The sequence below is a fragment of the Nelusetta ayraudi genome, unplaced genomic scaffold (assembly GCF_046127955.1).
Source record: "Nelusetta ayraudi isolate G7.1 ecotype Tasmania unplaced genomic scaffold, CSIRO-AGI_Nayr_v1 ptg000022l, whole genome shotgun sequence".
NCBI classification, from domain to species: Eukaryota; Metazoa; Chordata; class Actinopteri; order Tetraodontiformes; family Monacanthidae; genus Nelusetta; species Nelusetta ayraudi.
This window is the reverse complement of record NW_027466072.1, coordinates 1764663-1780319: the sequence shown is the minus strand read 5'-3', so window position 1 is coordinate 1780319 and position 15657 is coordinate 1764663. Positions and strand designations below refer to the sequence as shown.

At 43.7% G+C, this 15657-nt stretch overlaps 1 protein-coding gene across 3 annotated transcripts in view; it reads right to left on the bottom strand.

Annotated features, from left to right (window-relative positions):
• nhsl2 (NHS-like 2) overlaps positions 1-15657 on the bottom strand; it is a 110895-nt gene that overhangs the window by 4243 nt on the left and 90995 nt on the right. For all 3 annotated transcript variants that reach the window (XM_076028031.1, XM_076028032.1, XM_076028033.1), the window contains exons 3-9: positions 15346-15488; positions 11315-11552; positions 4023-4208; positions 2593-3682; positions 1307-2468; positions 898-1207; positions 342-459 (exon numbers count right to left, since the gene is read on the bottom strand). In XM_076028031.1, coding sequence (XP_075884146.1) covers positions 342-459; positions 898-1207; positions 1307-2468; positions 2593-3682; positions 4023-4208; positions 11315-11552; positions 15346-15488 — 3247 coding nt within the window. The remainder of the gene's footprint in view (positions 1-341; positions 460-897; positions 1208-1306; positions 2469-2592; positions 3683-4022; positions 4209-11314; positions 11553-15345; positions 15489-15657) is intronic.

The window sequence follows — 15657 nt, the reverse complement described above, 5'->3', positions numbered from 1 at the left end:
TCTCACGTGTGTGTGTGTGTGTGTGTGTGTGTGTGTGTGTGTGTGTGTGTGTGTGTGTGTGTGTGTGTCACAGAGTGAGCGAGATTCTGAAAAGAAAACAGCTGCTTTTTGAAGAGCATCCAGTGTTTCTAAGTATAAGACATTTACATGTTTTCATGAAGCAATCTCTGTTCAGATTAGATGCACAATATAAAACAGACCTGACTTGCTATTGTAAATTGTTTAATCTCTCAAATGCAAAAACATTCCCCATAGCTGAAATTGTACTTCATTTTCTGTCTTGGATGACATCATCTTAAATTTGGATTAAAATATATGAATGTGTGTCCATGTGATCTTACCGGTGAATGATAGTGAATAGGTCTTCTGTGGTGTGTGTTGCAGGTGTGCTGGCCAACACATCGTCATCTGTTTCCTCAGCGATGTGAAGTACTGTCCTTTCACTAGCTGCCATGTCATCTGAGGAAGATAGACACATTTTAAATGTTATGTACTGTACACAGTTATTGACATAGGTTCGGGAGTCCTACACTGATTAGCATTTGTCTGCTTTTCAATAGTGCTGCCCTCATTTTAAAAATTCAGAGTGACTCCAAATGGATGAAAAATGTCTCTTCTAAACAGGTGGAATCAACCGTGCTTTGATTTGATCCATTTCAGGCAATTAGTCTAATTTGCATAAAAAACCTTTGAGATTACCCTTGACACAATAAGACACTTTGCACAAAATACAGCAAGCATGAATCCCAATTTTAAAAAAGTAGCTTTAAAAGCACTTCTTCCAAAACACACTTGAGATAATGTTCAGTCATGAAAATACTTTTACAAAAGTTGAAAAAAGGTTGAAAAGTTTATGACAAGTAAATCATTTCTGAATTCTGATTTCCTAAAACATACCTGCTCCAAATCCTGTGCTGGCCATTTTGCCTTCAAGCTCTGTTAAAGAGGAATCCTGCAGAGATGACTGGAGTGATGACTCTTTGGAACTTTCTTCATCTGTTCCCAGGTAATGCTCATCCTCCTCTGGCATATCAGGAGCAGTAGGAGCGCAGGGAAACTCCTCGGGGGAGAATGCTGCAAGCGGAGATCGAAGGCCCACAGGGCTATCAGCTTCAGGTGTCTGGCGGTCTGTGTTGCCATTGGTGGAGGAATGTACTGATGAGGGAAGAAGCAGAACATTTGGCTTTTTGGGGACTGGAGGAGGAACCTGCAAATGAGTTTAAAATAGTGTCAGTAAACAGTTCCTAAACATGACTAAAATTATAATATGTGAAATAAAACATTTTATGAGAGATCTCATTTTGACCTTGGGTTTCTTTTTGTCTGCCACTTCTGCCAGACAGGAGATTGTCAGTCTTGAGGGGAGAGTCTTGCTCTTGTCCTGGAGCTCATGAGCCTCTTGGTTACTGCAAGGTGAAGGAAGAGAGCCTCCATCTCCAGGGCCCAGACAGATTTCTGAGTCTTCATCAAACTCAGGTTCCATTGATGGGTCTTCCAGCAGAGGCTGTGGGTCTGGAAGAGGAGGGAGATCAAACAGGGAGTGGGGGAGTAGTGGCGGATCATAGGCAGTTTGCAGTGCTGTGTTAGGATCGATAAATGCACAGGTGCTTGGTGGTGCTTGTGGTGGAGGTTTTTTAGGTTTGGGTTTTCTCATGACTTTGTAGATGTTGCCTAATGGAACAGGCCGCTCCACGGGTGAGGCAGGAGGTGAGTCGAGAGCTGAGGGGGAAGTGGAGGAGGGGGAAGGGGACTTGAAGAGAAGGTTTATAGGACGCTTAGGCAGTGGAGGTTTGACAGCAACTGGTGGTTTTGGTTTTGGTAGGGTGGGGGGTGGGCTAGGATCCTCGCTCAGGTCTCGGCCCTGCTGCTCTTCCTCAATGGTGTCAGACGCCCCATCAGGGCAGTCTTCCAAGTCACCACGGGAGACAGAGCGTAGGCGAATAGTCTTGAGTTCATTCTGTGTAACCACAGGCAACGCTTGAGAAGAGTTGGGACTAATTTTTCCAGGTTTCTCTGCTGTTGAGGTGTCTGAATGCCGCCTACTGGCCTTTTGCTTTGGTTTGATCGATGAGAGCTCCAGATGAGCATTTCCAGGCATTTCGAATGATAGTCGAGACCTTGCGGCTGGGTCCTTTGGAGATGGTAGTGATGATTTCCTTTCTGGGATCTTTGGGCGCAACTTGCACCCAGATGTCCCTGATGTTCCAATGGTCCCTTGACCTGCTGTTTGACCGAGTGAAACAGTCGGGGTGGGAGTCTCCGACTGACTAGAATAGCCACTTGATGGGGACATGAGTCCTAGAGGTTTAAAGGGTGAAGATGGTTTGATGTCAGTCTCCATGGAGAGCTGTGAGGGTGAGGTGGCCCGGGAGGTGGAGGGAGAATCAAGCAGGGACTCGGAGCTACCTCTGACTTTCATACATTCAATCACTGTGGTACCTGTTGCTGTGCTGGAGCCCGATAAAGACCTGTGGAAGAAGGGGAGAAAAACTATTAAGAAAGAATTGATTGCTAAAGGTAAAACCAAATTACTGGCCAGTAATACCAATTTCAAGCTACACACCAAATACTCGTTTTAGGTTCATTGCCTACCTGTATGGATCATTCTTCCACTCCCCCAATTGCCAATGAGTTGGGAAGGTCAGTACTGTCTCTCCTTCCCTGTCTGGAGCTTGGACTTCAAGGCTTGGAGGTCCATCAGAACCCCTCTGGCCGATATCCTGCTCGCCAACGTTCATTTTAGAGGAGTTTGGCAGCAGGAAATCAGGCTGAAAGTCTGGATAGTGGTCTCTAGGTATGTGCAGGCTTTTGGGCCTGCCATCCCGGTAGAGACCACCCTCATGGTGGATCCTTCCCTCAGCTTCACCGAGGTTCTTCATGAGAGAGACGCTTCTCACGGGTGGCGGTGGCTTGCGCTTTGACTTCTTAAGTGAGATTGAGCGTGAACGTAGGCGCAGGCGGCCCTCTGTGCTGTAGTCTGAAGCTGCTACAGAGATGGTGTCTGCAGTACTGGCACTGTCCTCTGAGCTCCCTCTTGGGTAAAGGAGGGCATAGTTCTCGCCCACACCCAGGAAGTTGTGATATGGTTGTTGGTGGTCTGTTGATGCCACAGCATTACCATTCCCTGTCGACGAGATATCCCCATCTGCTTGGCCTTCTGTGAAGCAGAAGGAGCCAGAGTCTGTCGGGGTGGAAAGGGAGCGCTCTCTGAACTTGAAGGCATTTGCCGCTGCTATGGAACGCGCCGACCTCTCCCGTCCCCTTGCTGCATCCCCGGCTTGTCCTCGCCCTCCTTCCTTCCCTCCATCTGCAGCAGCCCCTTCTGTCTCACTCCGCCTTCCCATCATCACAGCAGCAAGAGTAAAGCCTGGTTTATTTGTCTCTTTGCCCAAAAGATTTGTTGACGACGTCAATGATCTGGAATGCAGGTTTGGGAGTGGCCCTGTGCTCACCAACATCACACCCTCTTGGGTGCCCCCTGCATTGCCAATAACGCTGTGCTGTTTGGGTGGAACTGCAGGGCCTTTGTTCATGTTGTAGTTATAAGGCTCATTCCATGCTGCAGGTGAAAAGGTAGAGCCCTTGGGTCCATTCCAGGAAGCAGTATTTGAGCACAAAAGTCCAGAATGATTCATACTGTCCTGATGGATTTTGTCAAGGGGACGCTGTTCCAAAGTGTTCTCTGTGGAAGACAGAGGTCATCAATTTTTTTTTGCATGAACAGTGACAAATTTTCAAGAAAAAAAACAACAACAAGATTTTAAAGATGAAACGTTTTGACGTAATGCATCCACTGAGATCAAAAGAGCTGCGATTGGCAATCCCACCTTCATGGAGAAAAGTAGATTATCATAACCTACTTAACACGTACTCTTAAAGTATATTATCTTCTAAAGTAAAGTCTAGCGGACTAAAGGGATTTTTTTTCATCAGTCCAATGCAGAATCTGCAGCATGTAGTGAAAGAAAGTGAGGACAGGCCGCCAATGCATTGAGAGATCTTGCCCTGATAGTCCCACACACCTGCAGGTGAAGTCGTTTCGAGGTCAGAGTGGGTCTTTCTCAAGGGCAGGTTCTGGTGGAAGGTGTCCGTGATAGGTTCCAAAGAGCGGGGCTGGTGGGGCAAAGGGTCCTCCACTGAGGGGAACGGGGAATGTTGGAGGAGGTCAACGCCGTGGAATTTCCCTCCACCCCCACCTTCGACTTCACCTGCAGGGGAAACAGTGGAACACAGCGTGTCAGTCTGAGGAACATAATAATAATAATTATAATGATAAAAAAAAATAATAATAATAATAATAATAATAATAATAATAATAATAATGATTATAATAATAATAATAATATCTGCGGAGATGCAACTGTGAAATCAGACTCATTCATCTTTAAACAGGACATTTTCTCCTTTATGTATTTCTCCCTTTATTTTTCTTATAAATTATTTCTCTTTGTGCCACAGAGGAAAGTGAAGAGGAAATATGACATACAGCCATAATCTGGCTGCCTCTTAAGAGATTTACTTTTGTTGTTATTTTGCATTTTTATCAATATATAAAATACCATCCGATCGCAATAACATTTGGGTGGCGTGTAGTTTTTAATCCATCCAACTGAGCAGCGTCTCCAAAAAGTTCAATTTTATTGCTGCATAAACACCAGATAAGTCTTGATGTCAGGATGAAATCTAACAATCCTTGTTTCTATTGCGACAGAGTTATAGGAAGCAGCTATAAAACAGAACTCACACATTTTTTTATTTTCCTGAAAAAAAAAAACAACCAAGACAAATGTACATCATCCATCCACCAAGAGACCAAGACAGCACGAGTCTGGGAATCTTTGTAGTCTCCATCAGTTCAATGCTACCTGTCCAAGTGTTTCTCTCCATGCGTATTGCTTTAACCAATCACAAAAGATATTCATCTTGAAAGTTTTTCAATCAATATTTGGCAGACAGGCTAAATTTAATTTCCCACCCAGACAATCAATTCCTTTTTTTAATTGACGGTCTATTATGTTATTAGATATAAATGTAAAAGATTCTTCATAAAATCCTGGGCACAGTTTACCTCTGTCTTCATTCCAGTTCTCACAACCCGATCTACTGCATGTAATGTAGTATATTCACTGTGTATTCTTTCTATTTTTGCTAACAAATCTACCCTTTAACCTTTTAACTCATAAATGTAAGATTTCCATTTTCCTTCTAGACTGCAGAGCCTTCTGGACTGTGAGTCAGTTTTAACAAAGCTTGACAGCAGCAGCAACATGACTTTCACATGTGCCTGCAGAGATATTCAGAACCCATCTTTGTTTTTGACCGGCTGCTTCTCCGATGGAACTGCCATGCAGAGGTTGGGAGTCTTTGTGTTGCTCCGGCAGCCATAAATAATAGAGCGTATTTCAACTATCATCAGACTTCACCAGTGGGATGATGATGATGATTCATTCATCAGAATGTCTCAGTATGATCTTGTCTTCGCTGCCTTTCCTTCCTGCTCTGGTTGCTGAGGCAGATGCGGGCTCATTGTTGGGGACGGTGTCTAAATATCCAACCATTCAGCGCTCAGCTATACCCTGTTGCGATTGTTTTATAAAGCAATTAGGCTGCGTTCACAACAAACCCGGTGCTGTGACAAAACCCTACAGAGTTGTGCAGAGGCAGTGCTGCAGGGGTAGGTGGGCCCCGCTGAATGAAAACAATGTGACCCAGCGTGTTGCACCAAGGGGTGCCTGCATGCAGTCCCGTCTGAAAATGTGATTGGCTGTCAACAACAATGAAGTAGGATGCGGTGGAGGTAAAGTTAAACCGCTCTCCCCTTCCGCAGAGGGTTGCATGTGTTTTTATTTTTCCTTTTTTTCATGATGCAAAAATCAAGGGACCTTACTGTAACTGAATGGAAATGCATCTGTGTAAAGGACTAAAAAATCATGTTAGCAACTTCTGCAACAAAACTAATGTAACATATAAAAATAATAACGTAACGTCCTCACCCACTCTTCAAAGAAAAGCGCAAATTTTTCATATCAACACAGAAACTCAAACAATTTGACAAACGTACTCCTTTCACACACAGTCGTTTCATCCGTTGACAGATTCCTTTATTTGGTTGTTGTTTTATGAAGGTTTTGACAATGTTTGAATGTGGTGTGGTGTGATGAAGTGATGTAAAGACGTAGAGTTGTCAGGTAACAGACACCTGGACGGAATCCCGATGTGCTGCTGAGAAGCTACGATGAGGCGAAGCTTTAAATGCCTCCTCAGCATCAAATTTGTCTGCATTCTATTGAATGATGCAAATGTGGGCAATTATAGCTGCTTTCACTTTGATAAGCCTTTGCCTCCAGCCAGTTTTCTAGAAGACAGAAGCATTTCAGGTGTGTTAAGAGGATGAGTCCGTCTGTCTGCTGCTTGATGGCATGAATGGCAGCAACATTTGCAAACATGTCCTTGCCTGGCTCGTCTTCTTGTTTCCCACCACAGAATGAATTAAAAAAAACAACTTTCTAAAGCCAAAATATTGGAGAAATTGGCAAATTCACAAGCAGTCTATCAATCTCCACTTTTATATGTGTCCTTGTAAGTCAGCAACAGCAACTACATATCTCCCAAAAGTAACACGTCACGAGCTAAAACTGCCTTGTGGGCTTGAAGTCAGTTTATTTTGCACAGGTTCACCAAGAATGGGAAGCAACTGATAATCATGACAACTGCCAATTTGCCATCAAAACGCAGACATTTTTCTTCCATTACTCCTTTCACCGTATTGCAAAGAGAAATATTTCTCAGTCTTCAAGAAAACGAGCACGTTGGGAGATAAAATCTCTCTGCCTCTGAGCCCATTTTTCATACACATTTTTACTGCTGTCACCACTTTGGTGATTCATGAAAACTGCCAAAATGACAGAGGAAGTGCTGGGTGAGCGGGTACAGCTGCCACTAAACACTCTTATTATCCTTCATTCATGATCTTTCCATCACATTTCCCTCCATCCTTCTTTTCCTCCATCGTTTCTGTCCTCAAGCTGCCCTTTTGCTCCTCTTTTGTCTCGTCTCCACCCCTCCACGCACCAATCTTAATGCTTTTTATTTGTTTTCCTTTTGTTCATCCCAACGAGTTCTCCACCACTCCATCAGTTTTAGGGAGAAGAGAGGAAGAGTTCAGAGTTGCCATGGCAACAACAAGCTGGCTGCAGGCTATCTGCTCCCTGATTTCCACTGGAAGAGAATGATGGACATACATTTTAAACCAATTTTTTTTTTACTCTCAAGAAAAACATTTTTTTTTTGGATGAACTAGGCTATTAGTGAACTGATCCTTACATAATCAGCCTGAAAGCTTATTTGTCTGTGTTGGACATCAACAATTTTCTTGTTGCTGTTTTTCGAAACAACATCATGAGTACCCACAAAGCAGAGCACCGGTTTTGCATTGATTCACAGTGACAACACAGACTGCTCTGACTGTACAAGAAACAAGATTGCACAGGAAACAGAGGTATCTCCTTACATTATGAGACACTTTTAAAATCCCCAGAAGGAGCAACAGGGCTGGAGTCTAACATAAACACATGGTTAATCTCGCACTGATTCATTAATGCCTCCGTATGACAGCTTGATGGTAAAACATACATATAAGGTTGTTTTTTTTGCCATCTTGATGACTGACTTTGTTGACAGGTGGCCTCTGGCAGCGGAGACAAACACGACAGCGTGCATTAGGTATGCAGCCCGTAGCTTCCACATCAGGCAGCAGCAAAGAAAGTGTTTGCCCTCCTGAGAGGAAAGGAAACAAAGACCAGGATGAGGGGCACGGCAGCCCTGAAAGACTGCATTTCCCTGGAGCTGAGCAGAAATGTTGATGCAGAGGTATCACTACGTCAATCGCCTTCAAAATGTCAGGTGGTGGACTTGCAAAAGATGGCACAGGCCATTTTCAAACAGCGAAAAGGAAATGCTAAACTGGACCAGGGATTTAAAGGACTTTTTTTTTTCTCTCTAAATACGCAGACTAAAGATTCTCCAGAATTGCACCTGGAATCTCGGCAATCCAGATGCCGATTCCAAAGCATCAGCATCATGGTACTATTCAAACATAGTAAAATAAAAAATACACTACCAGTCCAAAGTTTGGACACACCTGCTTCTTCTTTATCTTTACTACTTTCTAAACTGTAGATACATACTGAAGACATCAAACAGATGACCAATATATGTGAATTAATGTGGCAAAAGAAAGAAATGTTAAATAACTAAATATGTTATGTTATGTTATATATATTTCATAGATATATATTGTATATTAGGGGGGGCTATTCTAGATCATCTAAAATATAAAACTGATTTGAGTTATTTCACACTTTTTCTTTCATACATATTCCATATGTGTTCATTCATCGTTTTGATGCTTTGTGAGAATCTTCAATGTAAATAGTCATGAAAATGAAAAAAACAAAACAAAAAAAAAAAACATTAAATCAGAAGGATGTGTCCAAACTTTTGACTGGTAGTGTATATCTCCAATGACACACAGAGACAGAAACATGAGGATCATTTTATGCCACATCACTCGTCTCCAGCTTTGACCTTCTGCTGACGTGATTCCTCTACGCTGCTGCCCTCATCCTTCATCCTTCTCCCCGGGGCCAGGGAGAAGGAAGTAAATACCTGGCATTTACTGAAGGAAGTAAACACCCGGCAAGTAGAACACCACAGCCAGGAGAAGTGAGAGAAGCAGTGTGACAAAGATAAAAAAAAAAAAAAAGAAAAAAAAGAGCGAGAGACAAAGAGAGATGGAACCAGAGATGGACGTGCACGGCGGCAGAAGGCAGGAGGCAGCCAATGACGCGGCAGTGGGAGTGTCAGCAGCGTGCCAGTGAGGATGACCACAGCATACTAACGGCTGCGACACAGAGATGACGCACCAGAGCACAAGTAGACGGCGGGAGATGGGAAAGGGCAGCATCGCGGTGTCACACGGAGGAAATGCTCTTGATGACAAATCCCCCTAAACGTCTACATCAGCCGGAGAGTAACGACCCCTGGCGTGATTCAGCCAAGCGTTCAGGCACAGGGGAAGCTAAGCATCCTCCCTGCGGCGATGCCTTGATCTTCTGATGTGTCTATTCTGCTTTTACTCTCATAAATCCACAGCTATATTGTGACGGCGTACAGGTTTACTGTTGGTGTGTGCGTGTGCGCACGCCTGCGCCTGGATCTGTGTGCTCCCGAAGTCACACAGACATACATGTATTCATAAGCCACATTCGTGGAGCTCTCAAGCCAAAATTACATATACGGTTGTGTGTTAGTAAGATAAATAAACAAAATCATGTTTTATTTTCAAATTATATTTACTAAAAGCCTCAGTGCACCATGAACGCCAGGATGTGGATCTGCTCAGGGTTTCAAAACTCAGTCAGACGTCAGAAAATGAGGATTGACATTAACATTGTTTGCAAAAAGATTTCTGATCATTAGACACTAATGAATGTTTGGCACTGGGCCCTGAGGAATAATAAACTCAATCTCCATCTAATCTATAAAAAGAAGGAGAAGAAGAAGTGAAATAACTGACTGGCTTACTGTGGGAGACAGAAACCAACAGAAAGAGCATCTCTATGCAACAGTGGATATTTACCAATGTTGCGAACTAGGCTTGCACTTCCCCAAACCATCGTTATGGGAACATCACTTGTTGTCTCTGCGGGACATGAGTTCATTACTTTACAACAGTTTTTTTTTTTTATTTGAAATCAAATGCTTTTTTCTATCTTTCTTCCAAGTCTCTGTTCCTTGAGCTGTTTCTGCCGGTGAGACTACAGAACTCACAGGTGATTAAGTGCAAAATTCTGTCAGGCTAATTAGGACTTAATAGGATTTGATCGCTTCCCGTCTTTTCAAGCTTTCAAAACTATTTTCTAGAATTATATGTCTTTCACAAGTGAAACTGCACATAATGGCAGAACTTGGCAAACACACTGAGAGAAAATTACCGTCATGAGTCACCTTTGGTTTTTGCAACTACTTTCAAATCTGTACTGAGCCCAGTGAGTCCAAATGTGCTGAGCAGCATAAGAATGTAATAATTTACTGTTTTCCTTCAGACTAATTTCCTCGGGCTCTCACTTCTAAAGTCGCAGGGAGAGAGAACGACCCCCTTGTGTACAATGCAGAACGTGTGGATTCAGTTTTTCTCAGCGGCGATAACCAGAGCAACGCCAACAGTCTTCTTCTCCTGCATTAAACTCTGATGGCAGGGACATAAAATAAATGGCTAAGCCATCATTAATATTTCATTTCACACAGATGTTTGCTCAGTATATGGTGGCATTGTGTATGCACAGACTGCTCAATTATTCTAACTTAATTCATTTAATTAATTGCAGCTTATTCATATGATATGATTTGCATTTTAACGTGTGTTTGGTAACACAACAACAGTAGTTTTAATCATTTAATATCCAGTGAATTGTTACTCCAATTATGAAATAAGCAAACAAATAAAATGGCAGCGCTAACCATGTATGCCTGTGAGGGTCAGAAAAAAAACATATTGACGAATTACAAACATTCCAGCCATTTTTCACATTTGTGGCAGAAACGACGGGAGCTCGTCTCCCTTTTTGCTTCAATCACATCCAGAAAACTATTTTGGGCTGCGCTTCTTCAATAACTGAATCAATGAAATGACAAGCAAGATCTCAGCTGGATAAATGCTGCACCTTCAGGCGTGCAGCTCGATGTTTACATGTACCTGCACTCCCTGCTTTAAGTACGACGCCCTAACAAAGTTAGAATTCAGGATCATCCCGGGAATGAATAATTCATGCTTTCCCTGAAATATTACAGCCTCACCTTTTCAACAACCTCAAAGGCGAACGTTTGCAAGACAATGTTTTATGATAATGTTTATAATAGAGCACTAAAAAGAAGAAGATTCATATCCCCTTGAGTATATTTGATATTGGTTTAACAAACAACAGTAAACATTTCCCCCTGCCTCATAAATGACTCGCAATAAACGTCTCATAATAAACACATTTTAATATTTTCATTTTCCATTTTGGACCCCAGTGGAGCATCCTAACATTTATCTTGCAGTATATTTCAACGACCTTCAGAGAACAGGCTCTGCGACTTTTTTCAGCTTCTCCAAGTGAACCAGGGAAAAGGGAATTTACTGACAGCCAGGAAGTTTTACAAGACATATGCATCCTTTGGACCTTTAATTCTGTAATTCACTGCAGTCTGCATACATAAATTCAATCAATGAATCAAAAGAGTGAGAGAGCCGCAGTTTTGCTGACCGTACCTGTGATGTCGAGGGGTATAAAGTGACCGGGTGTGCGTCTCCCGTGGTGCCAGCGTGGTTTCTCCGCCACAGGTGGTCCGACAGTTGTTGAGGTGGCAGTGCTGTTGCTGCTCCAGCCCAGGGGAGGGCGATCTGAGCCGCAGGGCGACGGGGTCGGGCAGGGAGACGGCTCAGTAGCGGACCTCAGGCCGAACACCGAGGAGGCGGTTTCATCTTCGTAGAGCTGTTTGGACGCTGGCTAGAGACAGGGAGGTGTGAACAGACGGCTTTAGGTACAACTGAGATGCACAGTCACATATACATTGAACTGTAAGTACTAGCGACTAAACTTGAAAGTGTTTGTTCTCTTGAAAGTCTTTTTTGGTCCCCACCCTCTCAAAATAGAAACATGTCGAGGGACATTACAGGAAAGTGACAGTTCAGACACATGCTTTTTTTTTTTTTAAAGGAGTTACATAACAAGCTACATGAAACACCAAATACTATGATCCACCAATTGGAACCGTCTGCCAGAAAAAGGGACTATAGCTGAGAAAAGACAGTTTTGAAAGAAAGACACTGTTTGTTGATGGCATGCAAGCCTCAACACAGAGACAAACTAAGAATAAAGCAGACCAAAAAAGACAAATAAACTATAAATTCAATTAGAGCCCAGATCAATACAAGCGCAAAGCCGAGGAAGTCTAGACAGCCTGATGGAGGTCATCAACGTCCAGTGAAAGAAATTGGTTTGTGCTCATTAGGCTGCCTCGTTGCTTCTGAGAGGAAAGGACCGATCAAGGAAACAGACAAAATACTCTTCTTGTTTTTGTCTTGTTTTAAGGGAACCGAACCATACAAGACGGGTAGAAGAGAAGTAAAACCACAAGCCACAAGGTGCAGGGGAACCAAAGAAAGACAAGAGGGAGGGATAAGAAAGGGTGGATTTCTGGGAAATGACCGCTGGGCTCCAATCAGCCAGCAGGGACAGAGGATGACAAGGAACATTGCTGGTTCAGTTCCTGGTGCCTGTGGGAAAGTGTAATCCCTTCTGGTAGGCATCCGTCACTGCCATATCAGCATCACTGACAGAGGGCCCTCGGGCAAGGCATGAAAGCAACTTCAGGGCTGCTGCAATGCAGAAAACCTGCGCCGGTGTCGCTCTGATGAAACATGGGAGTGACTGTAAAATGATGAAATTCCGAATTGAGAAATCGGCCAAAATTATTTTTGCCTTTCCCGCTGCTCTGTTACCGACAACATTTCGATGAGGTTTCAGAATGAAGAGGTCTCTGCTTCACCTCCGCCTACTTTGAGCAGGGCGAGAGATGTGTGAACTGAACAAAGCAGCTTGCTAATGGACCAGCGTGATGTCATGCATGAAATGTGCAGCCATCTTGCAGTAAAAGGACAGTGGGAGTCTGCTGAGCAGCAACAATGGTCCAGTTCTGCAAAATAAAAGTGTGAGCAGTTTTTTTTTTTATCGATCCTACAGGATGAGGTTTTCTGAATGTGTGAGCTTTAGAAAGCCTCAATTACGTCCCGTCAGTCACCCACAGCTCAAGGAACAGACCTGACGCCAGCTGTTTCAGAGATATTAGCATGAGACAAGAAGTGAAGTGGCAGTTGTTTGTGGTAACCAGCAGAGAGTGTGGAAGGCGTCCTGACTGATTGTGGCACAGCTAAAAGTGGAGTGGGATGTCAAGTACTCAGATAATTTGGCTTGAGTCTTTTCCGCTTAATTGGGACAAGACAATTTCTCACAACAGTTTTCAGCCGAAATAGTGGGAGTCACAGAGGGAAAGCATGCTGCATTGTGTTACTAATTAATGCCGGGAACCAAAGTGTTCGAAATCAGACTTTGGGAAATCTCTGAGCCATACATTTGTTCATCGGAAAACATGTGTCAGAAATCACAGATACAAAAAAAGAATAATTGCCAGGTTGACAACATCCAACGTAGCAAGTAACTCAGCGAGCACTGTGTCACGATCAGTGGCCACCAGAGAATCTTTCAAACTGTTTGGCTTTCTGTGGAAACGGCTGCCACGTGAGTTCAGTGTTCCATCTCCCAGTTTGTGCATTTATCCAACTTGCCTGTGGGAAACTCTAAAAGTCCCATGACATCACAAGTCACGCTCCCCTCTTCGCATTATGCTAACTAGTTTCCCCTCGACATATTTTTAATGTTGGCTGGTTTCCATGAGCGAGGCATCAGCTGGGAGACCAGATAGACCTTCTCCATCTCACTCCCTCGGAAATTCTTTTGTGCGGCACCAAGCACAGCAACATCTGCACCTTGTCCTTGGACCACGCTGCTGGTTTGTTCGCCATTTTTCTCCTCGTCTACTTCACTGAAGATGAAAATGCACAGTCGCAGTTGCCAGGTTCTTTAAAAATGTCGGCTTTGTTTTTTCTGAAGGGATGAAACTGTGTCGTCCAATCAGTGGTCTGCGCTCTGCTGACATCTCGTTGTAGATTCATCACGGCTCAGTTGAAATCCTGGCGGAGCAGGTGCTGAAATGAAGCTCAGTCAGGAAGTCGAAAACTTCAAGCATGACTTCAGAGGTGTCATCAGTTCTTCACCTTCACGTCTCTTTATCCTATAATCACCTGCCACACTTTCATGTCATCCAATCAGCTACTAGCTGTCTAATTTGCTCTCCCTTTCCCTCTCTCTCTCTCTCTCTGTCATCTAGTGTCAAACTGAACGACAGCATCTCATCTGCACCACTGCTCAACCCACCTCCACCAAGTCAAATGCACCACCACTAACACCTGGTTCCCTGTTCCCGCCTTGGATTTTGAGACTGACTCTTCACTCCAATCCTGGACTCAAAGCGCTAATGCTTCCAAATCTAGCTAATATTGGTTCTGACATTCATGGATCCCAGGAGACTCCCGGATCTCCTTTGGGCGTGAAGTTTTCGTACTTCTAGATTTTTTCCTCATGATGATCTACGTCCAGCTCCAAAGTCTTTGAATCGTATTGTCATGTCCAGAACTCTAACCCTAACCCTTTGGAGTGATTTCATGTTTATAACTTTTGATTACAGCTTTTCCTCTCTGGAGTGATTTTGTGTTTAGAACAGTTTTTCTCTTCTTTCCTTGAAAAAGTGACTTTCAAGTTGGTCATTTTGTCATTTTTAATTTTTCCTGGTCCAGTCGTGACACATTGTACTCACAATAAATGTGTTGGAGGAGGCCTATAGAAGTACAGGTGAGGGAACCCAGCTATTGCCATGTACCAGCTCTTTTCCACTTTGGCAGGAAAAACACAAAGATCTTCAAAGTAACACAACAAAACAAAAGAATAGCTTTAGGTTTGTTTGAGGCTTTAGTATATGTTTACGTGACAGATTATTAGACAGGGCTTGTAGGCAAGAGGAAAGACTAAAAGTAACTACAGTACAGAGAGAAAAGAGCGACGTTAGTAACGGCGGGATAGAGACAAATATTTCTAACCTTAACTAAATGTTGCAGATGGATTCCAGCCATGGATGCATGAGTGGGGAGTCATTTATCAAACTAAGCGAAGACTTCCAGAGGGGTGGTCACGTAATCAGTCCAAATGTAATCAAAATTAATTATGAGAAAGTTTCCATTACAGATGGTGGAAATAAAATTAATAAGTTAAGTAAAATTTATGGTCTCTGTGACAATGTCATTTGTTAAAAGACCAAAATAGTCGCGCAGTCGGCACTCTGTCCTCCCGCAGCGGAGCGGCTGAGAAAATGCCTCCGTTCTGCTGAGGTCAAAGAAACTTTATGCAGCAAACGAGGACGAATGAGGCCGTGAGTCCACAAGATTTCGCCCAGGAGAGGGTAAGACAGAGGAGCTGCGGTGTGCGTTTCACCTTTAGCACAAGTCACACGATGAGGTAAGAAAGGTGGAAATTCTTTTGTGTCTCCTCCCCTGCATCTGGGGAAACAAGAGGGTTCCCCTGCGAGATGTTTGACATCTCTGCTGTAAGGGAGCCTCATGATTAAATAAGCAAGTGTGGGCGAGTGTTGCGTGAGTGGTGTCTGCCCCGCTGCGCGAGTGTGTATTACCAAGAAGATGAAGTCGGGCCTCTTGTTGTTGAGGGAGACGGGCGAGCGGCTCAGCGAGGTGGACGTGTCGTCGGAGCTCTGCGAGGACGGATGGCGGAAAGTCTGGCCGGTCAGCTTCGTGTCGTACAACTGCTCTTCAAAGTCTGCGCACGAACGCACGCACGCACGCACACACACACACACACACACACACACACACACACACACGCAAAGCAGAGCACACAAAGAAAATGGGGAAAGATTGTTTATATAAGTTGGTATGAATTTTTCTGCAACAGTGCGTGCAAACTCGCAAATGCAGGCAAGGCACAC